Source organism: Taudactylus pleione, unplaced genomic scaffold, assembly GCF_031769625.1.
Source record: "Taudactylus pleione unplaced genomic scaffold, aTauple2 ptg000041l, whole genome shotgun sequence".
NCBI lineage: Eukaryota > Metazoa > Chordata > Amphibia > Anura > Myobatrachidae > Taudactylus > Taudactylus pleione.
In genome coordinates this window covers 52,998,465-53,022,663 of record NW_028284443.1, presented here as the reverse complement: position 1 = coordinate 53,022,663, position 24,199 = coordinate 52,998,465, and the positions used below count along the sequence as shown (strand labels likewise).

Sequence of the window (24,199 nt, the reverse complement as noted above, 5' to 3'; positions counted from 1 at the left end):
CAATGAGCCTCAGGAAATGGGCAACATGAGGCCAAACACTTGAGAGACTGATACCTCTTACCAGGCAGCAGCCATGTGATCCACTAGCTGATCTGATAGAGGGAAAACTGCCGAAGTCACCTTTACCCATTTAAACTGAGGGTGTTTGGACTTAGAGGATGACGAGCCAGCCCCTATTACCAATATGGATCTGACAGCACGCACCAAGGCAGGAATATTAATATTTGACCTAGTCTCCGCCTCTTGCAGAGGTAAATTAGGGTTAGAGGCATCAGCAATCTCTCAGTCGTCAGATGAGATCTCAGACTCAGAGTTGAGTGGACGGAGATGACACCACAGGACGCTTAAGCTGGCTTCAGGGGTTTCTCACCCTGCAATATAGACTGAAGGGTAGAGCAGGCTCTGTACTGAAGTAGAGAAAGCATCTACCCATGGTGGATGCATAGCCTGTGGTAATCCCTGTATGGAAATGACAGACTGCTGGAGGTACAGGAGTAGTCTGCATAATCTGAGACAGACCCTGAGAGGGCATAATGGTCTGCTGAGGTAACCCCATCTGAAGAAAAACAGCAGGGACCGCCAGGCGTCCCTCAATGGAGGCCAGGACATGAGAAAAGGCAGCCCAAGGGGGTTCCTGTACTGTTGTTGGGGGGTATGAAGTGCCTGGAGGATTATAACACTTCACACACAATCCCTCTAAAACCAAATCCTCCTGACTTAAACCTGCAGCACATAACCTGCAAGATGGCATAATGGGTGCAGAAGTGTGTTCGCTACCCTTGTCAGACATGTCTGACACACAATATGGCACTGGGTATGGTGCAATCACAAGTATATAGATAGAATAATAGTCAGAGCACAACCATGGTCCTGTCTGATCCGTGGGTAAGCTGCAGGAACCTTGTATGGCACAGTGCAGCACACAACAGTATGTGACAAACCTCACAAATATTATCTTTTTATATATGAGGTATAGGAATCACCCTAACTACACCTGAATTAGGTCGGATGAGAGGAAAGGTATAGATATATGCTGACCGTTAGGAAAAAAAAAAAAGACACAGACAGGCAGTGCTAGCATAAGTCACATACAACGCACAATACACAATGCAAATTGGCACTTCAATCAACTACACAGACTCAGTGTCTGGTAGGATATAGCGTTACACACACTAACCCAAGGGAGAAGTATGTAGGGGGACCGGACCTCGCACTGTCCTAAGAGAGCTGCGACTGCGCCACTTGAAGACAATGGCTGCCGGAGACCTCAGAGGGGGCCTGGCCGGAGGAGGAGAGCAGCTCAGAGAAGCCTGACCTCAGGAGGAAAGGTGCCCTGAGCTGAGGGGAGGAGCCGCTTGAAATGGGGAAGCTTTCTCCCCTTGCTGATTTTTAACACCCCGGGATGCTGGTTCCCGCACCTATTGTCCCTGGTGGTCTAGTAGATTGCAGATCCACACTCAGCCACCTCCGGTCTGTCCCCTGAGACCGGAGGTATCGACTGCCTTACCTGTCCCCTTAGTATCCGGCTGCAGTCTGGGTCCTCCACGGGGGCCTTGGCTAGCGCTGACCCCCAGAATGCCTGCTGAGATCCCCAGCTCAGTACTGGAGTCGCGGCACTGGAGGGGTGACGGAGCGGCAGAGCAGACATCCCATGGACAGTCTGCTGCTGCGCGCTCTAAGATTGTAAAAGTAAAACAAAGAAATTATAAAAGTAAAGCTTAAGGGCTGTCCAAGCAGCCCCCTGCGTAATGGTGACAGATTCTGGCCGGGCATCAACAAAACTGAGGTGCCTCTGGCTCGGGGTATAGGGAAAGTGGACCTAGTGCATCCTGGGAGCTGAAAGCTTTTAACTGCGTGATGCCCGGACTCCAGATCCATCACCCACATCCCAAGGTCTGAAATATACAAAAAACCTGAGCGCTGTCTGAGAGCAGCTGGTATATAGGGGATGTGAGCCCCTAAACGGGATAAAAAATGGAAAAAAGAAATACCAGCGCTACCCAATAGATCTCAGGATAAAACGGGACAGTGGATAACACATAAATATGTAAATTTAATATACAACAATCACTAAAACATCATAAATGTAAAGTAATATAAAGGAATAATGAATAAAAAGCAATGATATGATCAATAGGCCACAGATATATGTGTGTAGCTCCTGGGATGAATTCCTAGGTAGGTACTCCCTCCAAAAATAAACAACCATATGCTGGAAAAATAAGAATGTCTTGTAAATGTCCCTTAGGCGATATGATTACCGGTATACATCAGGGAATAGTCACGGTCCTGGGCGGCATGCAGCAGCCATAGTAGTAGTTGTCAGGGCTGAATGGTTCCCCCGGAAGATCGTGAAAACGCCAAAGTTAACAGGGATGAATGGATCCAATGAATGAATGATACCAGCAGAAAATGGAAGGAGTACAATCAGGTCTGAAGGCTCAACGTGTTTCGCTGGTTACACGTACATCCAGCTTCCTCAGGAGCATGTCCATAAGTAATACAAAGTGGCATTTATAGAGGCTTCTCAATTAGAGAAATAAGTGGCACATGTGAAAATCATCATACCATTTCTAATACATAAATTCACAATAATCAACTGTCCCCAATTGAATATACATAAAACTAATCCTACATGTCACATTATATAAACCTAAAAAATAAACAAAATACCTCAGATTCATGTGCTCATTGTACCGACAGAGCCCCGTGTCACATGATAAATCACACGACACGGAAGTCCGCTCAGAACGCGGAAGCACAAATAATAAGCACTTAGCTCTCACAAAAAGCATTGCTCATACAATATTCCAGTCTAAATCGACCTTAGAAATGAAGATTAATCTTAAGAGGCTCAATAATAAACTCCGTCGGAACAGCCGACATTTCGCTTCTATGTGCGAAACTACATATCCCATAAGTCTCTATGTTGGTCACATGAGATGTCTGACGTCACATGACTGGGAATACATGAACGAAAGTACCAATTTATCTCAGTCAATATCTAAATCCATCTATGGGACCACATATCCCATGAGTCCTTGTGACAGTCCCAAAACCCACAATCCAAAAGTATAAAGGACTCAATACTTCAGATGTAAAACGCAATATATATGATGATCTCAATCCTCAACTTAGATACCAATATGAAACCTCCTATATACATATACTGAAGGATTATCATTATAGCATATTCATATATATGTGTATAGTTATGACTGCATGTCCTAGAGATCAGAGTGCCCATCTCTGGTCATGTGACCAGTCACATGACAAAAATTACCAAACTTCACAAATAAAGCAAAAATAACTATGCAAAAGTAAAAATACACAGATAAACAAAAAAATATATATTTTTTTTATTTACAAAAAATTATTAAAATATAAATAAACAAAAAATACATAATAAAAAATGGTAATAATGTCCATACTGAAATGGAAATGAATACCTAAAGCAAAAAAATGTGTGAGTACCACTGATGTTAATATGGTGTCAATGAATGTCTGTCAGACACCTAAACCAAAAATGTGAGAACAAGCTGCAATGTTCTCACTACAATAAAAACTTATACCCAAACTAAAAAAAAATATTAAATAAATATAAATGATAATGAAAAGAAAAATTAATTCATAAATCATGTCACTACATTAAGCTCTATTGCCTCATTGAGGCCATCAGGATAAAGTGAGTTATATTTCAACATCCAAAAAATCTCTCTACAACATAACTTGTTGTATTTAGTACCCCCCCGATCTAAATGGGGGATATGTTCCAATCCCACAATCGATAATTGAGTGGGGTCACTTAGATGTTTGTCCATGAAATGACGTGAAACACTATGAAGTAAATTTTTATTACCGTATATACTCGAGTATAAGTCGATCCGAATATAAGCCGAGGTACCTACTTTTACCACAAAAAACTGGGAAAACTTATTGACTCGAGTATAAACCTAGGGTGGGAAATGCAGCAGCTGGTAGTGCCCCCAGTGGCAATCGCCCCCTGATAGTGCCCCCAGTGGCAATCGCCCCCTGATAGTGCCCCCAGTGGCAATCGCCCCCTGATAGTGCCCCCAGTGGCAATCGCCCCCTGATAGTGCCCCCAGGAGTCCCCCCCCCCCCCCCCCCCAGTAGGGAGAAGTTATAAAAATAAAAAAATAAACACTTACCTGAAACCCCCACTCCTGGTCCCGCCGCTAACAGCTCCTCCGGCGGCTTTGCATGGGAGAGAGGTCATTACTCACGACGTCTCTCCCATTACCCACTGCAGGAGCCGGAAGATGACTCCCTCAGGGGAGCAGCAGCAGCCGTCCGGTCAGCGCTACACACTTCACTCGAGTATAAGCCGAGGGGGTACTTTTTCAGCACAAAAAATGTGCTGAAAAACTCGGCTTATACTCGAGTATATACGGTAATAATGTTTCTACGGTGTTCCATGAACCGAGTTTTTAGAGATCTCGTCGTTCTCCCTATGTAATATAACTTACATGGACAGGATAGTACATAGATAATATATTTAGAGTCACAGTTTATAAATGAGACGATTTGTGTATATCATCACAGTTGGGTAAAAGAACATCCTTAGTGTGTCTGGGAATATAAGTGCACATAGTGCAACATGTTTTCCCACACCTAAAAAAAAAACAGATTGTTTTACCGTTAACCAGTCTGAACTTCATTTTTCTGCATCCTAAGATGACTGGGTGCTAGAATGGTTTTAAGAGTTTTATTTTTCCTAAAGACAACACCTGGTTTATCAGGCAGAATGTCCCTCAGGACATTATCCTGCCTCAATAATTGGTAATTCCGTGAGATTATGTTTCTAATTTCCCTAAAACTGTTGGTATATTTACATACAAAAGCTATTTCTCTATTTTCTTTAATATTGGACCTTTCTTGTCTGATCGGTTTTTTAACTAGAAGAACACTCCTGTCCATGTTCAGGACTTCCTTATAGGTATTCGTTAATAATAAATTAGGATATCCACGTTCTTTGAACGCTTCAATCATGTCTGATACTTGTTTGGAAAAAACATCCAAGATGCTGCAATTGCGCCGAAGTCGCATCAGTTGACTCAGAAATGTTAGTCTTCCAAGGGGCAAAGTGAGCACTCTGAAAATGCAAATAAGAGTTGGTATTAACAGACTTATTAAAATTGAAAGTACAGATCCTGTTCTCTTTAATCTCCAAGGAGATGTCCAAAAAAATCTATCCTGTGTTTACTAAACGTGACAGATAAATTAAATAAATTGGTGTTCAGTGAATCAACAAAAAAAGTAGCAGAAGTGATATCCCCATTCCAAATGAAAAATAAATAGTCTATGTATCAGCCATATCCTTAGATCTATTGGTTAGCGCTGGTATTTCTCTTTTTACATCCCAAGGTCTCCCTGTGGAGCCTATGGACCCTGAAGAAGAAATAGGGATTTTGCATTTTTTTTTATTTTCCTGGTCTGGGATGTAGAAAAAACTTTTCTCCAGTTTTTTTCGCTTGTTGTCGTTTTCGCCTGTTTTTTGGCAATAAAAAAGGGACGTTTTCACCAATGGAGGCAGTTTTCGCCGCTAACTGAATACGGCCCTTAGTGCCTAACCCTAACCCACCCCTAGTGCCTAACCCTCACACTGTGCCAAGTGCCCAACGCTAAAAATTATGAACAATCATGAAAAACCGGGTGACGACTATTTGACCCCGTCAACCATCTAGTTCGACCTATTGACTGCTTAACTAGACACTGTAGATCTTCCATCCGGATACCATAAAATCTTACTCCAGGGAGGTTAAAATTCAAAATAACTGAGGCTAGTTAAGTCAACACCTTTATAGTTCATACATTCTTTACTCGGGATGCAATCGGGAAGCCGGCTGACATTATACTGACAGCCGGCTTCCCGACTGTCATATCCCGGCGAAGGTGAAATGTCCGATCAAAGGCATGCCACCAGCCGCAAGCGGGGCGAGGGGGGGGGGTTGGGGAGGGTTAGGTTTAGGGCACCCGGGGGGGGGGGGAGGACTTGGGGTTAGCCACGCCCCCGGGAGGGTTAGGCTAGGGTGAGGGAGGGTTAGAGTTAGGCATCCCCGGGGGGACTTAGGTTTAGGCAGTGGCGAAGGAAGGGTTTAGGGTTAGGCACTCACAGGGGGGATTAGGGTTAGGCACTTGGGGGGTGGTTAGGGTTAGGCACCCCTAAGGAGGGTTAGGGTTAGGTTAGTCTATACTTACCTTACAACGATGGGGATTTCCAGCGCTATCGGGCTCACGCTGCCGGGATGTGTTCCAGTGTCGGGCTGCCGCTGCTACCGATTCCCTTTACTCTGTTGCGTATGAAGTTTATAATACTTGATAATACACTTTATTGCAAGCTTACAATATTTTGCATACCATGAGGTGGCAAATACCCTGTTGCTGGTTATTTAAATTCTTCACGATGGCCAAAGAATGCCTCTCAACGTTTTGACTATTTTAAGTCTATAGCTGCTCACACTCTCTATGTTCAGGGTTTGCTCGTGTGGCATGAGCAAATAATTCTTAACAGCACCAGTAAGTTCAAAATTTGGTGATATAGTGCAGCATACTTAGGGCTGGATTCAGTTAGCCACGATAAAACAAAACATTTCGCTGGAGAAGTTTTTGCCCTATTCGCCAGTTTTGGTGCAATTTTTTTAAATTTTTTGCAATGTGTTCTCACATTTTTCACCTTATCCAATTACATAACACGCGAAACAGCTTTTGTGCGATAATTGCGCATGGCGAAACTAGCAAAAACTACATAACATTTTGGGGAAATCAGTCTGTACCACATAAAAAGCCTAACTGACATAGGAAATCAATATAGAAGTGTATTACTAGCCCTAATAAAAGTATTTTGGGTTCTTAAATTGTGTGAAATGGTTATGATGTGCATATTTGCATAAGTGTGGGAAACTGATAAAAAGCAATATTTTGGGAGGAAATAATTAACTGCAGTTAAATTGGGGGTACAAGTATATTTTGTGTCTTTAAAGTGCACTTTTAAAATTTTGTAATACACCTGCTGCAGCCACCAGCAATGTTTAAAACACCTGTCCCATCCATACAGCCCCCCCCAAAATACCTGACCCAGTACTTTAAACCCATTTTCCAAGACTTTTTACATTTTCACCCATGGGGAATGGAGTTAAATAAAAAATGGGATTTTGGTACCTACCGGTAAATCCTTTTCTCTGATTCCACAGGGGACACTGGAGGTGCTTACGCTGGGGTATAGAGGCGTGGATAACTGGAGCTGGCACTTTAAATAATTTAGAAGTGTGAAGCTCCTCCCCCTCTATGCCCCACTAGCCCTCAGTTTAGAAAATGAAAACCGAGAGGAGATGGAGAACAAGAAGAGTAAACAAAGAAAAAAAAAAAAAAAAAGGAGAGAAGAACACACATGACAGAAGCATCCAACATATGGAACGAGCCGAACAGGAAGGTTAAGAGCGCAGAGGTGGGCGTCCAGTGTCCCCTGTGGAATCAGAGAAAAGGATTTACCGGTAGGTACCAAAATCCCATTTTCTCTTTCATCCACTAGGGGACACTGGGGGTGCTTACGCTGGGGACGTCCCAAAGTTTTCCCCACGGGCGGGAGCGCTCTGTGGCGCCTGCAGAACAAGGCGGCCAAAACGGGATGCCGAAGTAGCAAACGTATCAAATTTGTAAAACCTGACAAACGTGTAAACTGAAGACCAAGTAGCCGCACGGCACAATTGTGACGTGGACACTCCTCTACCGGCCGCCCATGATGCACCCACAGAATGTGTGGAATAAGCCGAAATGGATGAAGGAGTCCGACGGTCAGCACTATCATAAGCCTGATGAATAGTCAGCCGGATCCAACGTGCCAAAGTCTGCTTAGACGCCGGCCAAACACTCCGAACCGCATCATAGAGGACAAAAAGCGACTCAGACTTACGGAGGGACGCTGTCCTGGCAACATAGAAGCGGAGAGCCCTAACCACATCCAAGGTAGAAGATCCACCAGAGTCCACCAGCAACGACGGTACCACAATAGACTGATTAATATGAAAAGCCGACACAACCTTGGGAAGGAAGGTGGCTACCGTCCGGAGTTCCGCCCTATCAGCATGAAACACAAGGTAAGGTGGCTTACAGGACAGAGCACCCAATTCCAAAACTCTACGAGCCGAAGCGAGAGCCAGGAGGAGGACAGTCTTCAAAGACAAGTACTTAAGATCGACCTCCTCCAAAGGTTCAAACATGGGCGACTGAAGAAACAGAAGCACTAAGTTTAGGTCCCAGGGAGCTATCGGAGGTACAAAAGGAGGCTGCACGCGCAAGACCCCTTGAAGAAACGTCTGCACCTCAGGAATGAGGGCCAATTTTCTTTGAAAGAAAATGGAGAGGGCAGAAACCTGCACCTTTAGAGTTCCCAGCCGAAGGCCAGAATCCAGACCCGTCTGAAGGAAAAGCAGAAACCGGGACAACCGAAAAATTCTAGACGGAAGACCCCGACTGGAACACCATGAGATATAAGCACGCCAGATGCGATGATAATGCGTAGCCGAAACTGGCTTCCTGGCGCGTAGCATGGTGGGAATAACCGCGTCTGGGATGCCCCTGCATCTTAGGATATTGGTTTCAAGAGCCACCCCGTTAAACGCAGTTGCGCTAAGTTGGGGTGTACGAATGGACCCTGCTGTAGAAGATCCGGGCGTAGAGGAAGGGGCCATGGATCGTCTGACAATAGGGACCGAAGGTCCGAGAACCAACTTCTCCGAGGCCAGTTCGGAGCTACGAGAATTACAGAGGCTGATTCTTGTTTTATCCTTTTTAGAAGATGAGGAAGAAGCGGAATCGGAGGAAAAAAGGTAAACGAAGTCATAGATCCACGGACTTGTCAGGGCGTCCACCGCTTCTGCCTGCGGATCCCGAGTTCTTGAGACGTATACTGGGAGCTGACTATTCAATCGCGATGCCATGAGGTCCACCTGAAGACATCCCCATCGACGTATCAGCGCATTGAACACCTCTGGATGAAGCTTCCATTTCCCGGGATGCATATCCTGTCGGCTCACGTAATCTGCTTCCCAGTTGTCCACACCCGGGATGAATACCACCGACAGGATTACTGACTGTTTTTCGGCCCACCGAAGGATCTGAGTTACTTCCCGCATAGCCATGCGACTCAGTGTCCCTCCTTGGCGGTTTCTGTAAGCGTCGGCCGTCGCGTTGTCGGGCTGAACTCTTACCGGAGGAGCCTTTAGAAAGTCTGTTGCCTCTATCAGAGCATTGTAAATCGCTTTGAGTTCCGACACATTTATGGCCACTTCTGTTCTAGAGGGGACCATCGACCCTGAAAGTGATAATCGAGGACTACTGCTCCCCATCCTCGAAGGCTGGCATCCGTTGTTACGATGATCCAGTCCCACACTCCGAATCTTCTGCCCGCTAACAGATTGTTGGATTGTGTCCACCAAAGGACCACTCTGGTAACCGGGCTCAAACGGATCTGTCGATGAAGAAGCAGATGAGACCCTGACCCCTGTGCTAGCAGGTCCAGCTGAAACACCCTGGAGTGGAACCGGCCAAACTGTAGTGCCTCGAAAGCTGCTACCATCTTCCCCAAGAGACGCAGACAAAGAAGCAGGGACACCTTCCTTGTTCTGAGGACCAGCTGAACTAACAACCGGATATCCCGGGCCTTGTCTATTGGAAGAAAAACCCGTTGTGAGGCCGTATCCAAGATCATGCCCAGAAACAGAAGTTTCTGGGATGGATTGAGATTTGATTTCTTGAAGTTGATTATCCAACCGTGTTGGATTAGGGTCTGATATGTCAGTAAGGCCTGATTTGCTAGAAGAGATACCGATAGAGCCTTGAGTAACAGGTCGTCCAAATAAGGGATTATGTTCACTCCTGATGACCGAAAGAGAGCGATCATGACTGACATGAGTTTGGTGAAGACGCGGGGAGCGGAGGATAACCCGAACGGCAATGCCCGAAACTGATAATGATCCTTCAATATGGCGAAACGCAGAAAAGCCTGGTGAGGTTCCCAAATGGGGACATGGAGATAGGCATCCTTGATATCCAGGGATAATAGGAACTCCCCTGGTTCCAAGCTCGCTATGACTGACTGAAGATTTATCGCTTCAAAATGGAGTCTCTGCAGATACAGGTTCAAAGACTTGAGGTTTAAGATGGGCCTGATCGAGCCATCTGGTTTTGGTACTACAAACAGGTTCGAGTAAAACACCAAACCTCTCTGATGCTCCGGAACCGGAACTAGTACAGATGATACTACTAGAGACTGGATAGCCTCCTGTAAAACCTTGGCCTTGCTTGCAGGCATTGGCAGACTTGTGGTGAAGAACCGAGGTGGAGGGGGGACTTCGAAGTCTATTCGGTACCCCAGGGAAATTAGTCTGCGGATCCACGGTTCTGAAGAGGTCTGGTTCCAAACCTGTTGAAAGTTTTGCAGGCAGGCTCCCACTGCAGGAGGTCCCAGGTGGGATGGAAGATAGTCACGCCACCTGCTTTTCCGCTGGTTTAGGCTCTGGTCTACGTGCAACAGGGTGTGGACGACCTCTACCTCTGCCACCTCTATGTTGCGTGGGAGCACCTCTGGTTCTACCACGAAAGGAATGAAACAAAGGTCCATTGTAAGGTCTTCTGGGAGCTGGAGCAACCGACGGGAGGAAGGAAGACTTACCCCCCGTGGCCTGGAATATCCATTTGTCCAGTTCCGAAATAGCAGAAGCAGATATGCGAGCACTAATCTGACTGATATCTTTCGAAGCTTCTCCCAGGTAAACTGCAGACTCACGGATGTGTTCTGCTAGTAGATGTAACTCTGCTCTGGAGGTACCAGAGTCCAAACCGGCAATCAACTGGTCAGCCCAGCCGACCACTGCCTTGTTAACCCAAGTGGTAACAAGGGTGGGTCGAAGTTAAGCACCCGCTGCAGTATAAATTGATTTTAGCGTTGTCTCCAACTTACGATCCAAAGGATCTTTTAGTACTGTAGCTCCCGGTACTGGGAGTGCTGTTTTCTTAGAGAGACGGGAGACTGACGCATCTACTGGAGGGGGTGTTTCCCACTTTTCCATCATGGATGATGGAAAAGGATAGCTAGACGCAAACCGGCGCGGAATTTGGAACAGTTTATCCAGTTGCTTCCAGGCCACTGAGAGCTGCTGTTGAAGTTGCTGTGAGAACGGAAAAACCGCAGAGCTCTTTGGTTGTTCATGAAATAATTCACACTCCTGGGATTACATCCTCAGGTAGATTCAGAACTTTTCTGACCGCCAAAATTAGAGATTCCACCCCGGGAGAAGTGTACTCTAATTCTTGAGGGGAAGCGTCATGTAACGCTTCCTCCAATTCCCCTTCTTCCGTTTCCTCTGTAGCGAGGAATTCTTCGCCCGACTCTTCTGATTGGAGAACAGTCGCCAGAGTACGCTTTTGTGTCGGTCTTTGGTAGGAGGTGGAGGGTGCAGGCACCACTGTACCCATAACCTGTACCAGGGTGTCTAGAGACTTGGTTAGCCCCTCCACCCAGGGAGGTTGACTCAGACATTAAATCCGTCATTACTCCTACCATGTCAGCGGCCCATGGCGGAGCAGGTGAGGCAGTAATAGCCATAGGTTGATCTATTGCTATACAAGCATCACATAACGTGGACCCAGCAGCATGCGGCTTGGATAGTTTGTTGTTAGACTTAGAACAGACAAACATCTTTTGAGCCGCTTTTGTTCTGTTTGACATGGATACACACAGTCACCCAGACACAGAGGGACAGAAGTGAAATTAGAAATAAAACAGAAGGCTGGTTTGGGACACAGAGGAAGAGGCACTCCCCACTCTTTCCCACAGATTAGATTCCCTGCCAAACACCCCAGTGTTACGCACAACCTCTTGCCAGGGATGTAGTCAGGAGAATCAGCCTTCTGTATATACTGCATACACCTGTAGCGGAGAGATGCAGTCTCTAAAACAGGTTAAACACGGCAGCCACTCTGTGCACACAGCCGCTGCCGCGTTATCTAGACAAGGAGCCCGCTCTATTGAGGCAGGGAGCCCGCGCTGTTAGGCTCCGCCCCCTTTCTTTATGCCCTAAGGGCCGGAAAATGGCTGCCCCTGCCTGCAGGATCATCTCCCCCCTGTGCAAGCCCCGCTGAGTAGGAGCCGCTAAGCGCGCTCATCAGCGGGGAGAGGGGAGATAGTGTAATTAATGAGCAGCGCTATCGCGCTCTCTGAAGCCAGCGCTGGCCGCGGGACAGGAGACGGGGGATGTGCATGTGATTCATACTCACTGCGCTCCCTCTCCGGACGGCTCCCAGTTTCCTCCGTTTGAACAGCACTCACATGAAGGCAGCTGTGGTGTGTGTCCTGTGTGCGGCATTAAGGAGCTGTCAAATGCTTTTGGTTAAGCACTGCACACTCCTTCCTGTAACCTAGGAGGTTAACAGGGTGCCAGTAACCCGGACCCCACCTTTAGAGAGGTGGCGAAGGGTACTTAAGAAAAAATATGTAAAAGAGGTCTTAAAATAAGAAAGAAAACCTGAAAATAAAATATATATGAAATAAAAGAAATAAATTATGTGGCTTGCTGGAGCACAGCAGGTTGTGACCAGCTCCAAGGGCACATTTCTAAACTGAGGGCTGGTGGGGCATAGAGGGGGAGGAGCTTCACATTTCTAAATTATTTAAAGTGCCAGCTCCAGTTATCCACGCCTCTATACCCCAGCGTAAGCACCTCCAGTGTCCCCTAGTGGATGAAAGAGAAATATTTTTGCCTAGTCAATAGGGGTGGTGTCCAAAGGGTTCTGAACAAAGGCCCTCATTCAGAGCCGGACGCTCTGAGCAGAGCGCACGCTCTGAATGAGGGCCGGCCTCCATAATTATGGAGCATCCTCCTGGACGCTCGTATAGCTGTGGGTCACCACCCACAGCCTATACGAGCGTGCAGGGTGATGGTTGCGATGGTCTTGACCATCGCGACCATCGCCACTGCGAGCCGGAGCCTGCGGTTGAGTTTCTCAACCACAAGGCCCGGAGTGATTTTGGCTCTATCAGAGCCAAAATCACTCCCACTGACATCACTAGTGATGTCAGTGGGCCGGCTTCTGACGGTAGGCGTTCCCTTGGGCACGCCCCTGTCTGGGAGGCAAGCCCCCGGCACGCCCACCAAAGGGGGCGTGCTGTCAATCAACATCGACAGCACGCCCCCTTTGATCAGACACAACGAGCGAAGGAAAGTCCTTTGCTCGTCCCGTCTGGCGCATGCGCGCGACGGAGCTCCCTCCGTCGTGCGCATGCGCAGTGCACACCATCGACCCACTTGCGAGCGGACAGCCGCTCGCGAGTGGGTCTGAATCAGGCCCAAAGTCCCAACATTTTTTGCTTACAATATGGACTTTGCCCTTTTTTTTCACCTGCACTGAGATGGCGAAAACTTTGCCTGTTTCTGTCTATGGAGTTTTCGCACATGCGAACACTTCGGGAATTCCCCCCTTAAGCTGAAGAACTCCTTTGTAAATAAAGTCAAACAGTACAATACATTTTCATAAACTGTACTCAATTTGAAAACCAATGTCACCAAGGACAACCACATACCGCATAACCCTGTAACGCAAACTAAAGGTAGGGTACACACTAGACGATGTGCTCACGATACGATATCGTGAACGATTTGCCTTGAACTCTCCCTGGCACTCCAGGACACTATATGGTGCTAAAAAGTGTTCAATCTGACCAACGATCTATCGTGCGTCCTTAACGATTTGCAGTACGTTGTGTACGAGATCGGCAGCTCTTGCCTACTGTAGTCAAGATCGGAAGATACATCGGAAGACCCGCAGGTGCGCATATCGCCATCGTGAGTGGACACTCACGATTTGCACATATTTTACACGATTTGTCGTTCCGATGCGTCGAAATTGGACGAAACGTGCAAAATATCGTCTAGTGCGTAGGCACCTTGAGCAACAAGATCATGGCCCAATATGGCAATTTATGTAACTGTCCAAACTAATCATCAGGTATCCAAGCAGCAGAATCACTGGGGCTTTTCAGAAGACTACTGTACACAAAAAGGAAACATTGGGCATCTTCTGGCTGCATTTACAAATGTCCAGTTATCAGAAAATATTTTGACACCACACGTGGCTATATTGAGTGAAATACTTCTAATTGATGCAGATAGTGTAAATTCATGCTGGCCACATATTGCATTATCACAGCAGATAAGCAATAATCCATCATGCACCCTCCAATCCGGCATCTCGCTTATTGGGGGCAATTCAATTCCAGCTGGGTGTATAGTCGCGAGAACTAGCACTCTCCAACTAAAGTGCCGGCCGCAAGGCTGTTAGCGCCACTCTAAGCCAGAAAACAGCCTCGCAGACAGTACCTTAGTCCGATTTCTTCTTGCGCCCTCAGAAGGGTGCGAGAAGTTAGCGAAACTAAACAGCGCGCTAAATTACCGCTATATTGAATCGCTCCCATTGTTTGGTGGGCACCAGTAGAAAAAGGTGAGGTTGTAATGCTTGCAGGGTCGCAGGTGATTGGACAGCTGGCATCCTCCTTCCGGCGGGGGCAGCTACGAGTAGTAAGCTGCACTGTAACGTGGCCAATAAGTCGCGATGTGCTGGCGTTTCTCTATGGAACGTCAGTGTAGCACGACACTTGGCTACACCACAGTGTCGGGCAGCAGGGAAGTTTTTGGTGGGTGAACCGCCTGAGAGATATAGCTTGGAGAGAACACTGCACTTTATTTAGGAAGTCTGTAGCATGACAGCCATGTACTTCTAATTAGAGAGCCAATTTCCAGGTCCAGGTGTGCGAATATGCTGTAGATGCGGACAAGATATAACACACATTAAGGGCACATAGGACCAGTGGAGAAACTAGGTAGATGAAGTTGGTAGAGGAATAGGGGTTTCTTTGTGGGACACCAGGGCAGAATACAGCAATGGGGTGTGCAAGGTATACATATAAGGGGGAGAATGCAGGTTAAATTAAAATTGTAGAGAAGATGGAAAGCAAATAGAGAAGGTGTAAGGTGCCATGATGCAAGTGGGCAAGTTAGACACAGGGAAGTGAGTAGACATGAGATTAGGTGTAAAATAAGGACAGGAAATGCATACAACAGAGGCCCTGATTCAGAGCTGGAAAGCTCTGACAGAGCGCTCGCTCTGAATCAGGGCCGGCCCTCTGGTTTTTTAGAGTGGCCCCCTGGCCGCTCGCATAGCTGTGGGTGACCAACCACAGCTATAGCGAGCGGCCAAAAAGATGGTTACGATGGTCTTGACCATCGGGCTTGCGACGAGACCCTTGTGGTAGGGTCTCGTTGCCGCAAGCCCTGGAGTGCTTTTGGCTCTATCAGAGCCAAAAGCACTCCCACTGACATCACTTATGTCAGTGGGGCCGGCCCCAGGGTAGGCGTTCCCATGGGAACGCCTCCGTCTGGCCAGCCACGCCCCCGGCACGCCCATCAAAGGGGGCGTGCTGTCACTCAACATCGATAGCACGCCCCCTTTGTAGCGAGACCCATAGCAACAGATTGGCTGTCGCTATGCGGGTCTCGCGAATGCGCACGATGGAGACAGCTCCCTCGGCCAACATCGACCCGCTTGCGAGCGCTCAGCACTCGCGAACAGGTCTGAATTAGGCCCAGAGACCACTATGCAGAGAAAGATGTTGCTATGGTGGTGGTTACCCTATAGCACTGGAAAAAGGCAGGCACTAATATCACAATTGGCAACGGATGAGGCATTGTGTTTTGTGTCTGTATTTTATGATAAGCATTAATGAGGTTTGCTATCACAGCTGGGCAACTCATAGGTAGGGCCACAAGCAAAGATATCATTTAAAGAGAATGGAGGTAGCTGAAGATATACTAGAACTTAAGTACTAGTCGCTCACTGTCCACATGCACTCTGCCAATGCACTACAAGTGTTAAAATTTAATTTGCTTTAATTGGCTCGCTATATATATATATATATATATATATATATATATATATATATACATATATATATATATATATATACATACACATACACACACACACACATACATATACATATATACACACACAATACTGCAACCCGGCACTCTCCAGAGGAGAAATTAAGAAATACTTGCTAAGGTGCCATTCTAGCCTGATCCAGTCATTCCATAGCAAATGTATACAGGACGGCACTCAGTAGACTCCTTTATGTAATTTAAAACTGTCCTTTATTTCCAACGTTTCGGGGTCTCCCCCTTAGTCAGGGACAACAGGTTACAATAACAGAATGATAAAAACAAACATATATAGCCACAAAAGACTGCACTCACCTGCCGACCTGCGGCAAACGCTCACACCACGCGCTGTAGTCGTGAGAGTGTGACGTCATCAACCTGAGACTGCACGTGTGTGTAACAGACCTGGTCGCTAAGCAACAAGCACTCATGATTACTAACAATATAATACCTCCGGCAAACAAATTCCCACATCACACGCTAGTCGCCGCAGTGTGACATCATCAACCTAAGTCTGCACATGTATATAGCAGACTTGGTCGCTAAGCAACCAGCACTCAAATAAATAACAATACAAGTACAAACACGTCACAAAAACATGATTTAAAATCAAGACATAAATAATGAAGAATAAGTCTATGTTGTTACAATAATAGACATTAAACATCGCTGATGTCAAAAGCAGTATTATCGAAGATGGCAATTAGGCTTGATTTGCATCAAAGCATTAAATGACTATACACACACATATAGCGTTCCCGCTAGGCTGTTTTAGCGGGGCGCGGCGCCCTGCCCTCCTTCTGGAGGGCAAAAAGCACCCTGCCCTCCAGGAGGAGGGCAAAAAGTGCCCTGCCCTCACAGCCTGCGGGTGCCGTACTCACCCGCGGGACGCAGTGTCCCGCGGGTGGAGAAACATGGTGTCCCGGTCACCACCGGAGAATAGACGCCGGGCGCATGCGCCTGGCATCTATTCTCCCTTTCTGCAGCGCTTGGGGGCTGCCCGGCATGTCCGTAAGTGCCGGGCACGCCCCCAAGTATGACGAAAAGGGGACACGTCTTATAGACACGCCCCCTTTTCAGGCGCGCGCATAAGATTGCCCTCTCTAGCTCCGGTGCCCTGCCTGCCGCCGGAGCTAGAGTGAACACTACACATATATACATACACACATTATATATATATATATATATATATATATATATACATACATACATATACATACATATACACACACACTTTAGTCTACATAAAAGCTCCATGTGACGCTACCATATTGAGGAGAGAAAATATAAATAAATTAAAAAGCAATAAGTAAACACTGCATATTTCTAATCTGACACAAAATCTAACAAAAAGATCACTGAGAAACACATGACTGTGTACATTTGATGTTTAATCACTCCTTACTTAAAATGGATGCTGAGGCAGAATGATCCGTTATAGACTGATGTCGATGAATTACCCAAAACTATTTTGCATGTGGCTTTAAAATAAAAAGTGTGCAGATACTTGTTCATATACCACACTTTATGTAGCTTCCTTAAAAAAAAAAAAAAACACACACACGGCGATTGATCTTTGGTCACATTTAGATATACATTAAAGTTACATGTGTCTCTGAACAGATCATTTCTGTTTTCTCTCCGTCCAGTGTCAGACTACAGACCTCCCTGTAAGGCAGGGTTCTGCAATGATCTGTCTGGGGCTCACATTACTGTAAACATAGGAGTCTGCTTTAGGACCCAAATATTCACTTTTCTTTATTTCCATTAATAACTCTGGCTTATACAAATTATAAATCTTTAGTGCATTAATTCACACACAATACAAAAAAAGATCATGGTTCTCAATATGACTGGTACATGAGCGTTGAAGTCAGGAAATGGTGCATACACACGGTCAGATTTTCCTTCAGATTTGTACAATAACTATTTAAAAATCGTTCATATCTGAAAGAAAATCTGACACGTGTCCCTGCAATGCGCGTTCCCGTTTTTCAGATAGCGATATCTGACATCTGATGTGTTTGCAGTCAGATTTGGCTAATTTTCATTAATTTAAATACTGTCAAAAATAGTTAGTTGTTCATGAAATCGTTGGTAAAATAGTTCAAATTGTTCGTTGTTTATCGTTCGTAGTTCATAGTTCGTCTGACAGATCTGACAGTTTGTATGCACCATAATACTGCAGAACGTCCTTTAAAGCAAATTGTCCCAAAATTAATTGAGCTATAAACAGACTGACAGGTTTTTTGCTACACGAGTTTCAATATTGCATACAGTGTTCAAGAGGGTTAATGCTAGTTACAACATAATGGATTTCAATGAAAATGCTAATTAAGCGCATAGTACAATGTGCAACAGGAAGGCTCCGAGAAAACACTTTAGCATGCTCTATTAAAAGATAATAAAGTACAAGGTCCTGTCTTTTAACAGGCATCCTTCACGGCATAAACTAGCAAGCCACTGTTTATGTTGAAACCGCTAGAACACAACGGAACAAGAAAAAAAAAAAATCCCCCCCCCCCCCCCAAAAAAAGGGACAGTTTACTGCAGGTGATACAAAAATATACCCATAGTTTGTTTCAAGTTTCTCTTGCATATATAGGCTTACAACAAATCATCAATGGAGTAAAATTAAAAAGTGCTACAATGTTGATTACTTATAATTAGAAGCAAACGATTTTAACAGTATTATTTGCTTTACTAAAACTTCTAAACAATTGTTTGGTTTTTTCTTTATAAAGTGCTAGCATGACAAAAATCTGCGAAAAACACAATAAAAGACTTTACGACAGATCATAAATACTAGTCAGTCAATTGACAAATTGCAGTGCTTTCATGACTGGTTTTTAGAGGTCAGAGAGAGGAGGAAAAAAAAACTTAATATAATTATATATATATATATATATATATATATATATATATATATATATATATATATATATATATATAAGGTTCCCTGTGCCAGAGCTTACTATGCAATTGCAGTACTGTTCACTACAGATCTCACATTAAATATATCAGAGACGTATTTGTAATTTTAAAAATGCCAAACTGACCGCAAAATCACAAATCTCCTTTGCTCCACACATATGAGCAATTAGGACAACCAAGAAATTGCTCAAAGTGCATTTTAGTGCCGAAGAAACTAAAAAGTCAAATGTTATTCAAAAGTCAGCAAAATAGTTAAAAACACACATGGTTATCCATCATTTACAAAATTTAAAAAACAAACAAACAAAAAAAAAAGAACACCAAAAGCATACAGTACATAAATATAAAAACAAACATTTGTACAGTCTGTGCAATATAAAATTGTATCATACATGATTACAAGTGGAAAAGTTAACTGAAAAAAGTACACAAAATGCTCCACATATATATAAAGCCAACCTGAATCTGCTGAAAAGCTTTGAGTCTTTTCTTAAATCTTGAAGGCAAAACAAAATCACATCCACGAGCCAACAAAGCCAATTCCTTTCTAAGATCTGGGTCTTGCCTCAAAGAGATCTCTTTTATCCTCATACTTCCAGATTTCATATAAAATATTTTATATTGAGAGGTTTTCCAAAAAGAGAAAGAATCCCTGTGTTTCCAAAATGACAACTTGCAGCAGAATAGCTTATTTGGCACTTTGCAGGGGAAGTACAGCTACACTCCTCAGCTCCATACATTGACAGAACGAAGCATATAGCTAGGGAAACACTGACTGTACAGTCACTGAGGGGGGCTGCCCTTTACAAAAGGCATTCCAGAGACTCTGCTCTCACCAAGCAACAGGTTGATCCTTTCTATATAGTAGTAGAGAGGGTAGGAAGCACAAACAGAAGGGGGTGGGGGATTGGAAAGAGTGCAACACAGACAAAATTGGTAGCAGAGGTATTTTCCCGCAGTCAGTCTTCCCAGTTTGTCAAACACCAATGGAAATGCTGTGTGAATGAAGTGCCCAGGACTGTCAACAGGCGCTCTCTAGTGCATTTACATTCCAGCTCCCTTGAATGTGGCCTCTATCACATCAGCAAATATGTAGCAACTGATAAACCAGAGAGAGACAGCAGATGCATTCAATCAGCAAAATCTAGCTCTGTAAAGCACAGTGCTTCTCATTGATCTGGTTCAGATAAGTAACAAATTAACCAGTCTGAAGCCGGTAATGTTCACATTTTACTAACCTGGTGACACCAATAGCAAGATCCCAGAGTGCAGAGCAGAAAGACCTCTCAATAGTGCTCTTTATTGCAGCTCATGATTGGACTGTTTCTTCTATGTGGATTTATAGCAGGTAGTTGCTTGACACTGGAGTGTTCTGTAGCCATTTTAAAATTGGTGAATGAAAAATGTTCACCACTATGGGCTGCATTCAATTTGAGGCGAAAATCCGTTATCTGAACGTAATTTTCGCCTGTTTCAACTATCCCCATATTCAATTTCAAAGACTTTTCACCGATGTAAAAAAACGGGAATAAGTTTTCTCCACACAGTAGTGCAGAATTGTGGTTTAGGGGTGCAGGCTTAAATAAAAAAAAAAAAAAAATAGCCTGCACCCCTGGGAATGTCCCCTAAAATTAATGTCAATAAAAGTTCAAATAAAAAAAATAAAAAATCTGGACACCCCAAAAAATTGACAAATTTTGGGGGTAAAATTAAAAAAAAAAAAAAAAAAAAAGAAGGATCGGGAACAAAACTTCTAGAATAGTAGCGTTCCCGCTAGGCTGTTTTAGCGGGGCAAAAAGCACCCAGGAGGAGGGCAAAAAGCGCCCTGCCCTAACAGTCTGCAGGAGCTGTTCTCACCCGCGGGACGCAGTGTCCCGCGGGTGGACAAACATGCGGTGACCCGGTCACCGCCGGAGAATAGACGCCGGGCGCATGCGCCCGGCATCTATTCTCCCTTTCTGCAGCGCTTGGGGGCTGCCCGGCATGTCCGTAAGTGCCGGGCACGCCCCCAAGTATGACGAAAAGGGGATGCGTCTTATAGACACGCCCCCTTTTCATAACCACGCCCCCTTTTCAGGCGCGCACACAAGATTGCCCTCTCTAGCTCCGGCGCCTGCCTGCCGCCGGAGCTAGAGGGAACACTAGAATAGCTAAATTGATTCCAGAGGGATTCCCAAGTATGCGGCAGGTGTTCTCTTCACTGCGGGTAGTAGCGGAAGGTGCATTTTTGAAGAATTGCTAAAAATAATTTTAGGGACTTAAAAATATGCTTGCACCCACATTCATGTACTCAAAATTTGATGGCCATAGTTATCTCCACCCCCCCACCCCAAAAATAAAATGCTATTCATCACCTCTTCAAAGCCACATTTATGCACCTACCAGACTTCCCTTCATCAGGCAAAAATGGGGTTACCCATCGTGATCCCCCATGTCTGGACCTCTTTAGGGAGGTGCCAGGATGATTGCCCGAAAATTGTCAGGTTTTTTCGCCGCTTCCAGTTTCACGTCCAGAGAAATGGAATACGGCGATATTTTTCCGCCTGCAAAACAAGCGGAGGCGAAAAGTCTGGACTTTTCGCCTCAAGTTTAATACGGGCCTTTATCTGGATATGCAGATTTAAACTCATGCTTTCAATAGGAGAATACAAATATATAAATACAATCAGATAAGCAATCATACAGCTTTGTGTTATTATTGGGTACGGACACCTGAAGACTGATTATGAGGGAAGGAGAAGTGAGGTGGGAGTTGAAAAACCAAGCACTTGTTAGTCACTGCTGCATGGCCAACCCTGGGAACCATATCACAAGAAAGTGGTTTTCTCATCCAGCATAACACAGCCCCTATGCAGTATGTACAGCTCTTTGCCACGCAGAGCATAGTTATACTATAATCAGCAAACTATATTCCCAAAGAATCTTGTGCACATTATTTACAGCCCTGTGATGTGACCACTAAAGGCCAATGCACACCACATATACCTTTTGCCTAGGACAAGATCATGACCTTCATACCCTTATACACAAAACTTTCTGCCTTACACAAGCCTCTTACACCACCACCCTATATACACAATACCTTAAGCATGCCCCTTTTCCACCACAAATAGACCCATGTCTAGCATAATAGCCTTATGGCTACACCACATATAACCTTGTGCCACACAACCCTACGCCCAATGTTGGGTCCAACGCAAACTGCCATGTGAATAACCGCCCTATGCCTACCATAGAGTAAATTACACTTTCAAAGTGGACAATTGTGCCATGCAGGAGAAAGCATTGTGGGCAAGATGTGGTGCAATCGTTGTTTCCAGTAACCTCAGGTCCTGACTCACATTTTCACAAAGCAGATATGTACAGTATGCAGATCTAGCAATTGTTTGCCACAGCGATTGCATACGTACAGCGGAACCACTCAGTGACAGGTAGTTTGGGGGTGAATGGAGGGGGAGAGTGGTTAGAAAAACGCAGGCGTGTCGGACCGTTTCAATGCAGTATCATGTGCGTGCAGCATGTGAGCTCGGTGTGTCAGGAGAGCTGCAGTGTTTGCAGCTGGTTGGACTTGACTTACAGTACATGCTGCGCGACCACTCAACAATACAGATGTTTGCGCTGTTGCACATTGGCGGATGGATAGAAGACCGCAGTGGGCTTCCCTATGCTCAGCTACGCTTTAGAATGCATTGGCAAATGTTAGTAACTGCAATCCATCAGAGAATGCAGTTGCAATTGCATTAGCGTACATCTCTGAATCAGGCCCTAAGTTCACAAGGCCAGTACTATCCAAGGGAACGGAGTAAAGTATGAAAGTCAGCTGCTTTTATAACGTTCACAATAGATTGATTTTGCAAATGTTGGGTTTGCTAATTAAAAATTCTTAAATGTGAAAGTTCTCTATATTTAATAGCATAAATGATTACAAACAAATGTTAGTGCACCTTTAAGTACAAAGACAGCACTAAACCATTTTAAATATAAGGTCATAAGTGAAAGCAATATTTAATTGTACCAAAGACATTTCTATACACTCACACACAAAGTACATCGAATGATTCATCTGGATTGATTGTAAATTTCAGACAAGTTTGGGAAAATATGCAGCATCACAACAATTTTCATCTAACAGTACCCAGGTTGACTGCGAGAATGTAGCCTGGATCATAACAGACCATTTTAATTATGAACCAAGAGACTATCGTATGTGACCTAATGTATGTTAATTAAGGACGGAACGAGTGATTGTTCCATTGTTCATTAATCTCTGTAGTGTGTACCGGCAATCATGCGACACCCTGGACATTGGCATGATTACCGGTCGTCTCAGTGTGTACCCAGCTTTAGGTTGAGACATGGATGGCTTTAATGGAGAAGTGGGTCTTGAGAGCACATTTAAAGTTTTATATTTCAAGTTTTATAAAGAGGTGAAGAGAGTCTGATAGGGAGCAGCACATACAAAGTCTTGGAGGACACACACAAACAACTTCTGCTTATTAGAATGATATGCGGCATGCCTATATTCTGTGAGAGACTGCGGGTGTATTTGCATGCAAAATACTAGGTTACAATGTCAGCGGCTGTGACATTTCACATGCAGATACAGCCATGCCGCATATTCTAATCAGCAGAAGCGGTTTGTGTGTCCTATTCACATAGCTTTGCAGATGCATTTGAAGGTAAAAAGTAGCACAAAAAAAAAAAGAGGCTAGATGCTACAGAGTGACAGCACAGCATGGTGCGACTAGAAGGGCTGTTTAACGTGCAAGGAAGTAAGATGTATGTGGACACATCTGTAGTTTAAATCTCACACTGATATAGTGGCGACATCAGCAGGTCATGGCGAGGTACTGCTACACAATTAATAAAAAGGTGTACAGGTTGAGTGTCCCATATCCAAATATTCCGAAATACGGAATAATTTTGCCATGACTGAGATAATGAAACCTTTGATTTTTGATGGTTCAATGTACACAAATTAAAAATATTGTATAAAATTACCTTCAGGCTTTGTGTATAAAGTGTATATGAAACATAAATTAATTTCATTTCTGTACACAAACTTTGCTTGAGCCACAAAATTATTGAAAATATTGTATAAAATTACCTGCAGGCTGTGTGTATAAGGTGTATATAACACAAATGCATTCTGTGTGTATATTGGGGTCCCATTCCCAAGAGGTTTCATTATAATATGCAAATATTCCAAAATCCGGAATAATCCGTTATCCAAAATACCCCTGGTCCCAAGCAGG

General features: G+C 44.7%; 1 protein-coding gene across 3 annotated transcripts in view; it reads right to left on the bottom strand.

Moving 5' to 3' along the window:
• LOC148538171 (serine/threonine-protein phosphatase 2A regulatory subunit B'' subunit beta-like) overlaps positions 1 to 24,199 on the bottom strand; it is a 127,485-nt gene that overhangs the window by 44,547 nt on the left and 58,739 nt on the right. The window contains exon 1 of one of the 3 annotated variants that reach the window (XM_088456908.1): positions 19,404 to 19,934. The exons of the other annotated variants lie outside the window; for them this stretch is intronic. Within the exon in view, the coding sequence (XP_088313034.1) occupies positions 19,404 to 19,550 (147 nt within the window). The 5' untranslated portion in view covers positions 19,551 to 19,934. Of the gene's footprint in view, positions 1 to 19,403; positions 19,935 to 24,199 lie in introns of those variants that run through there. 3 annotated transcript variants of the gene reach the window in all.